The 8,470-nt window shown below is 37.2% G+C and overlaps 1 protein-coding gene across 2 annotated transcripts in view; it reads left to right on the forward strand.

The window, feature by feature from the left end:
• The window catches only part of PIK3C2A (phosphatidylinositol-4-phosphate 3-kinase catalytic subunit type 2 alpha), a 102,430-nt gene that overhangs the window by 29,445 nt on the left and 64,515 nt on the right, over positions 1-8,470 (forward strand). For both annotated transcript variants that reach the window (XM_025894336.2, XM_025894337.2), the window contains one exon: positions 1,583-2,714. In XM_025894336.2, coding sequence (XP_025750121.2) covers positions 1,641-2,714 — 1,074 coding nt within the window. In that variant the 5' untranslated portion in view covers positions 1,583-1,640. The remainder of the gene's footprint in view (positions 1-1,582; positions 2,715-8,470) is intronic.

Genomic DNA, 8,470 nt, shown 5'->3' on the forward strand with positions numbered 1-8,470 from the left:
TGTGTTACATTAATTTGAATTCACTTTGAGTGTTTCCCTACCTCCTGTCATTAAACTTTTATTTTTTATATACTTTAGACAAGCACTGTGCTAGAAAAAGGATGTAAGTAGGAGCTCCCTTGATTTCTAGGTGTTCAAACTAGGTGAATCGCAAATCAGTTAGATTAATAATATGATTTATTTAATGCTTATGCTCAAAGCCAATGATAAGCACTTTTTAGTTGTGTTGTTTCATTTAATCCTTATAATATTAGAGGTGGATACTTTTTCATTTTAAAAGTTAGGAAACTAAGGCTTGTGGAAATGTTTTCACTTGCCCAAGCTCTTATAGCTTCCTAAATCAAGCTGATGTGACTCCAGAACCCAAAATTAACCCCTGAATCATATTGATTAGAAGCAAGAAATGTGCCTTGTTACACAGTAGCTAACTAACCCTTTAATTGGTTATCTTGATTCATAGAGTAATTTTGATCTAAATTGTGTTTATCTTAAATAGAAGACTGCAAATTTTTATGAACTGATCAATGAGAAAGCTTAATGAACTATTCTGATTTATAAATAAATATTTTAGCCATTTAAAAAGGAGAAATTTCTTAAACTCTGCGCCCAATGTGGGGCTCGAACACATAACCCTGAGATCAAGAGCTGCATGCTCCACCAACTGAGCCAGCCAGGTACCCCAGTAGTTTAATGACTTAACTACATATAATCCAATAGAAGCATGGTCAAAACTGTGACAAATTCAGCCGTAATTTAACCTTTGAGTGGAGTATTGCAGCTTCTTGTAGCTTTAACACTCTTATTTTTCTAATTTATGTTACATTATACATTAATAGTTGTCGAATATTATAAACCCTTAATCAGTTTTTCATATGATGTTTTGATAATAGTTCCTTGATTTCATTGACTAGATATTGAGTACTTTTATTGCTAATTGGCTTATGAGTTATTTAACAAATAGCAAAAGATTGAAACCTTTTTGACTTGCTGTTTGCATAACAGTAAACCCTGTTCAGACTCTTGAAAATATGTGACTAGCACTTAGCCATTTTGTGCCAAGAGTCCTGCCAAAAGTGCTGTTGGTTAACAGCAGCCATTGTGACACCTGAAATGAAAGGTTCTTTAAATATTTTTATTTATTTATTTGACAGAGATACAGCGAGAGAGGGAACACAAGCAGGGGGAGTGGTAGGAGAAGCAGGCTCCCTGCTGAGCAGGGAGCTGGATGTGGGGCTCGATCCCAGGACCCTGGGATCATGACCTGAGCTGAAGGCAGAGGCTTAACTACTGAGCCACCCAGGCGCCCCGAAAGGTTCTTGAGTTCATTTACAGTGCTAGCTTTCCTGTTAGGTCAGGGAATGAGGTAAAGTCATGTATGTCTAAACATATCCCTTAACCCAGCAGTGTATAAGATATTTTAAAAATGTTCCTTCACCCAGATTTCCCACAGCTGTTCATTTTAGCTTGATTTGGTTGTTTATTTGTAAGTGGCTTTAAATCCTAAATCATAGGTAAGTTACAAACTAAATTTATTTGTGTTTAAAAAAATCTAATCGAGTGTTATGTTTATTTTTATGTATAGGTTTTGCTATTTGGGAAGCTTCAAGAAAAAATAGATTAGGGAAGGTTTGGTCTTTTAAATGGACATGGCTCAGATATCCAGCAATAATGGATTTAAGCAATGTTCATCACATCTGGAACCAACAAGAACAAAAGAAGTGGACAAAGAAGAAGCATTACAGATGGAAGCAGAGGCTTTAGCAAAACTGCAAAAGGATAGACGAGTGACTGATAATCAGAGAGGCTTTGAGTTGTCAAGCAACACCAGACAGAAAGCACAAGTTTATAACAAACAGGATTATGATCTCATGGTGTTTCCTGAATCGGATACCCAAAAAAGAGCAGTAGATATTGATGTAGAAAAGCTCACCCAAGCTGAACTTGAGAAACTATTGCTGGATGACAGTTTCGAGACTAGGAAAACACCTGTTCTGCCAGTTACTCCTGTTCTGAGCCCTTCATTTTCAACACAGGTCTATCTTAGACCTACTATTCAGAGAGGACAGTGGCCACCTGGATTATCTGGGCCTTCCACTTATACTTTACCTTCTATTTATCAGTCAACTTATAGCAGTAAACAGACTGCATTCCAAAATGGCTTCAATCCAAGAATGCCTACTTTTCCGTCCACGGAACCTATATATTTAACTTTTCCAGGACAGTCTCCATATTTTTCATACCCTTTGACACCTGCCACACCCTTTCATCCACAAGGAAGCTTACCTATCTATCATCCAGTAGTCAGTCCTGACATGGCAAAGCTGTTTGACAAAATAGCTAGTACATCAGAATTTTTAAAAAATGGAAAAGCGAGGACTGATTTGGAGATCACAAATTCAAAAACAACAGTCAGCAATCTACAGGTATCTCCAAAGTCTGAAGATATAAGTAAATTCGACTGGTTAGACTTGGATCCCCTAAGTAAACCTAAGGTGGACAATGTGGAGGTATTAGACCATGAAGAAGAGAAAAATATTCCAGGTTTACTAGCAGAGGATCCTTGGGATGCTGTTCTTCTTGAAGAGCGATCACCAGCAAGTTGTCACCTTGAAAGAAAGGTGAATGGAAAATCTTCTGGGGCAACAGTAACAAGAAGCCAGTCTTTAAATATTCGAACAACTCAGTTTACAAAAGTCCAGGGCCAAATATCTCAGGTATAGTCTTTTCTTACTAACTTCTCAAACTTAGTATTATAACACAGAATTCATGTTTTAAGTATATAATTTATTAGGTAAAAGAACTATTTTTCATTTTGAATCTTGTTTTCTTTATTCTTAAATGTGCTCTGAATCTTAGATTGTGTGGGAAAGGATTAAATGTGTTTAGGTCAATTGAACAATTAGTTGCTATTAATATTTTTAATAGGATTATAAATTTTAAAAAAACCTCTAATCAAGAATCTGGCTGTCACTGATAGGCATTTAAGATAATTTTTATCTGTCTCTCCATGTCCTCTCATTATATATGGTCCTACTTTCCCTTCATTATCTCTTTAATTTTTCAGGGTAAACAAGGAATTTTGGGTTTTAACCCCATTATGGAAATTTTCCCATATAATGTTTTGTTGATTTTAACCATGAATGAATGAATGAATGGAAGAAAGGGAGGGAGGGAAATAAAAGCCATTAGAGGACTCTCTTTAAACACCTATATTGATGAAAGTCAAGAATGTAACTATAGCCTATGTGGTGTAGTTGCTGAGTTCATATTGTCTTACTATCTGTAAAAATTAGTTAAGGGTAGCTGAGAAAGGATGTCTTCTTCCCTCAGAAGAAAGGCAGCAGGGTTTAGACTTTTCCTTTGCAAATACAGTATATCATTGCAGTTTTCTATTTTGCTCTTATAATATCTGTGGATCTTGGGAATGTTTAAGCCTCATTCTCCCCTTAATGTGAATTATAGCATTCAGCTAATTAGATCAGCACTTAACTACTCTCTAGGCACTAGGAATCAACTAGCCTTTAGGGAAGGAGAAGCGAATTTTTTTTTTTTTTAATTTAAACTCAATTAGCCAACACATAGTACACCATTAGTTTCAGATGTAGTGTTCAACAGTTCATCAGTTGCATATAACACCAGTGCTCATCACATCACGTGCCTTCCTTAATGCCCATTACCCAGTTATCTTCTTCCCCCCACCCACGAATAATCGAATTTTGCATGATTTTTGATGGGTATATCTTGACTTGTGACTTTGAAAAGCCATTTTGGTGAAAGAGGCAGGTAGTAAGGAGACTTAGAAAAATAGATGATGATATTTTTGGATGATATCAGAAAAGAGGAAAATCTTAACTAATACAATGTTTTATAAGTATATTTTGACTACAGCTCACACTAAGAATATGTTCTTTTAAGCTTTTCAATATTTACAAATTTAGTCACATCTCTTAATACTTTCAAAAATCACAAGTTAATTACACATTTTAAATTGGAATCCTAAATATAATGTCAGATTATTTTCTCTTAATATTTCTGTCATCTTGTGGTTTTTGTTTTTACAAAATAATCATTTTCTAAAGTATTTAAAAGGAGAAGGGGAAACTTTAAGCCATGAGTCATCAAAAAAAAAAAAAAAAGGGCAGGAGCAGAGGGGGAGTATACCTAGAAGAGGAATTGCTGGTAATTCTATGTTTAGCTTTTTGAGGCATTACCAAACTGCTTCCCATAGTGGTTGCACCATTTTACATCCCACCAGCAATGTATGAGAGTTGCTTTCTCCACATCCTTGCCAGCCATTGTTATTTTCCATTTTTTTGGATTATAGCCACCCTGATGGATATGAAACGGTATCGTTGTGGTTTTGATTTATATTTCTTGATGATTAATGATGTTGAGTATCTTTTCATGTGCTTAATTGGCCATTTGTATATTTTTTTTGGAGAAATGTCTACTTAAGTCATTTTGCTCATTCTAAAAATTGGATTGTTCATAGCAGCTTTATTCATAATAGCCCCAAAGTGGAAACAACCCAAATTCCCATCAACTGATGAATGGAATGAGTGGAATATTACCTACAAAAAAAGAGTGAAGTCCTGGTATATAACATGGATGAACCTTAAAAATATAAATGAAAGAAGCCACATACAAAATACCATGTATTGTATGATTCATTTTATCATATGTCCAGAAAAGGCAAATCCATAGAGAAAGAAAGGAGATCAGTATTTTCTAGGGGTGGGGGAAGGTGGGAATGAGGATGATTGCTTTTGGGGGGGTGATGAAAATGTTCTAGAATTAGACCATTTCAGTGTTCTTACCATAGTGGTGATGACCACACAACATTGTGAATGTACTGAAAGCCGGTGAATTGTACATTTTTAAATAGTTAAAACAGCTAATTTTATGTTCTGTGAATTTTACCTCAATTAAAAAAAAAAGAGGCACTAGTTCACCTGATCCTCCCATCTTGCTCAGGTCAGGTCACTGCTGGATTCACATTTGGGTCAGTATTCCAATGGAGAGATCCCTCCCCAAGTATGGGTCTCCTTTTTACCAGTAAAGCATCACAGCATGAGAGCATGGTGCCTGACACCATGTAGTCTGAATTAGGGATTTCAGCTGTTTTCAGGAGTTGTTTGGGAAGGGCAATTGCCTAGAACTTGGAGATGTATGGAGATCTTGGAGCTATGGAAAGTTGCAGTCTCTGCTATCAGAGAAAAGGAAGCTCATAGTCCTGTAGGGAGGTAAGTGTAGGCTCAGTCCTCCCACTGGTAGAAGACAGAGAGCCCCTGATTGTCCATTCAGTTCAGAATGAGCATCCAGGTCACTTTCAATAATCCTCCTTGCATCACACCTTTGTACATATGTATTCACATCTCTACAATATATGCATTGTGACCACAATATGTAGATTACCTTGAATTTAATAAAATATTTATAAATGACTGGTTTATTTCATTATCTGTCTCAAATTCTAACTTTCTCAGGATTGGAAAATCATTTATCCACTAAGGGAAACATTATTCCAGCTGAGCTGAGATTACCATTCTAGATGAATTGTGGTTATCATCTTAAATTAAGGTTTCTGGACCACTGGAATTATTTACTGTCCACTGATCCAAGATCAGAACTGAGAACCAAAGAGCTACATTCTTTTTATCTGTGTGTAGATGTTCAAACTGCACTTTTTTTTTTTTTTTTAACAGTCACAGAGACAGTAGAGAGTACCTAACAATCCTATGAGGACAGAAAAACCGATACCTATTTTACAATTGAGGAAATGTAAAGAAGTTAAGGAATTGGGGCGCCTGGGTGGCTCAGTCGTTAAGCATCTACCTTTGGCTCAGGTCATGATCCCAGGATGCTGGGATCAAGCCCTGCATCGGGCTCCCTGCTCAGCCAGGAGCCTGCTTCTCCCTCTCCCACTCCCCCTGCTTGTGTTGCTTCTCTGACTATCTCTCTTTCTGTGTCAAATAAATAAAATCTTTAAAAAAAAATAAAGTTAAGGAATTATTAATATTTTCATGTAATAATGGTATTGCAGTTAAATGAGCTCTTATGTTTTGAGATGTATACTGAAGAATTTGCAAATGAAGTGTAATAAATTACTTTACAGTTTTAATAGATTGAGGAGCTGGGAATAGGGTGCTTATAGATGCAACGAGATTGGCTATATGTTGATAATTGAAGCTGGTGTTGGATACGTGGTTGTTATATTCCTCTCTCTCCTTTTGTATGTCTGAAAATTTCCGTAATAATACATTAGAAATTAAGAAGGCCATAGAACTATTTGTAAGAAGAAAAGCTGGCATTCAGATCCGTATGACTCTAAAATCTAAAATCGTTCTTACCCTCCTCCCCCTTAATGAATAGAACATGCTATTTTGGAAGTAATAAGTTTCCTGTTACAGGAGATAGTCAGACATGCGTGAAATAATCAGCTTCCCAAACTTGTATGTCACAGTGCTCTGCAGAGGAGTTTGGGCTTATTCAATCCTGATTTTTATATGTTTGGGGGTGGGAAGAGGAGGTGAGATTTTGGAATTTGAGGGGAAAGATAACTTTTTTCAAAAATTTCCTTCCCTAAGTGATTCTGATGCAGCTAACCTGTTCTCTTGGACTGGCATTTAGAACCTCTTGATTAGGTAACTTTTAGTTTCTTCATACCTCAGGAGCCTGTGAAATTGGGAAGATGACAAGACAAATAGCAAAACATAAAAATAAAGTACCCTGGAAATAGTTTCTTTGCAACTTAGGTTGTTAATACTTTTGTTACAAAACCCCGCTTCCTTTCCCTTTTCCCCTCTCTAGACCGGTCTCTTATAGTTCAACTCCTGTTTTCTCCACCCTTTCTTTTGGTGGGGACAGGACTGTGATACCCATGTACCTTTCGTTGTCTCTGTGCATACATCTTCTCCTTATTTTTAATACTTGTCATATTACCATCTTGATATTTTCCATATTTGCGGTGCTTTCAGAGAATATCTTGCAGGACTAATGAGGATAGGTAGTTTCCTAAAGATAGAAGTTTCCCTAGCAAGCTGGGAAATCAGATCACATGCAAGTTGCAGAGAACTGCTAGTTTCTCAGACTCTAAGAATTAACTAGGCTTCGAAGCATCAGTTTTAAAAAAACCTGTTAGATTTTGCTTTAAGTATGAGGCGGGGCACCTGGGTGGCTCAGCCGGTTGAGCGTCTTACCCTTGATCTCAGCTCAGGTCTTGATCTTAAGAGTCATGAGTTTGAGCCCCACATTGGGCTCCAAGCTGGGTGTGGAGCCTAGTTAAAAAAATAAAATAAAAAGTTTAAGTATGGGGGGGTAAGGATAAAGGAGTAAGCAAACTGTTTATGAGAAACATGAGTATGCAAAGCCAGGTAAGCAAAAATAACATGACTTGATCAGCTGAGTAGTCAGATTGGAGCTTGATTACTAGAATGTATATGTCAACAGCTTTGCTAAATGGCACAATTTCTGAATTGAGGTGGCTTAGGCTACCTTCCCAGGCTTAAAGGTGTCTAACTGCAGCCTGGCTGAGGAATGCAGTTGTTAATCATTCCGTTATATTCTGCTCTATTAAAATCCCATCTAATAATTTTGTCTGAGCACCACATTCTAAGAGGGGCCACTGGCAAACTAGAGTGTGTCTTGAAAAGAGACAACTGCAGTTTTCAGGATCTAGAAGCTATGTCCTTTAAGGAACTGTTGAAAAGATTGGAAATGTTTTGCCTGAGAAGAGATTTTTTTTTTTTTGAAGAGAATATTAATTGGAGATTAGTCACTCTCTGGATCTGAGTTTCTTCATTTATGAAATAAAGATGGTTATGTTGTGGGATCGTTGAGAGTGACAAGAAAGAATTCTTGAGATGTTTCATGGTGCAACTTAGTTTATTTAATTAGAACGGGGACAGGACCCATGGGCAAAAAGAGCTTGTCTGAAGCCGGTGGTTATATGCTTAGTGCTCAAGGGGGAGGGGGTATGCAGGGAGTATTAAATCATAGATGTCTTTGAATTTCTACTCGTAAAAATAATATTTCTCTGGTGCTTATTCAGTTTGATATTAATTATCGGTGAGATTTACAGGCAGTCAGGAGACCCTTTAAGAATGTAGCAATCTTATCAAAACTGCAGGTATCCGTCAGCCTTCTGGGCTGAAGGTGAACATTTTTCTGCTTCTGTTCCTCATCAGTTAGACTGGATGAGTTCTGGGATTCCTTTCAGGAATAATAATTAAAGTTTGGAAAGTTCCCATGTAAGAGGAAGTGGTTTTTTTTTTCTTTTAAAGTTTTGCATTTTGGGGGTGCCTGGGAGGCTCAGTCGGTTAAGCATCTGCCTTCATCTCGGGTCATGATCCCAGGGTCCTGGGATTGAGTCCTGCACCGGGCTCCCTGCTCAGCGGGGAATCTGCTTTTCCCTCTACCCTTCCCCCCTGCTCATGATATCTCTATCTCTCTCTATCTCTCTCTCTCTCTC

The sequence above is a fragment of the Callorhinus ursinus genome, unplaced genomic scaffold (genome assembly GCF_003265705.2).
Source record: "Callorhinus ursinus isolate GAN/ISIS: 27379988/994484 unplaced genomic scaffold, GSC_fseal_2.0 scaffold49, whole genome shotgun sequence".
Lineage (NCBI taxonomy): Eukaryota > Metazoa > Chordata > Mammalia > Carnivora > Otariidae > Callorhinus > Callorhinus ursinus.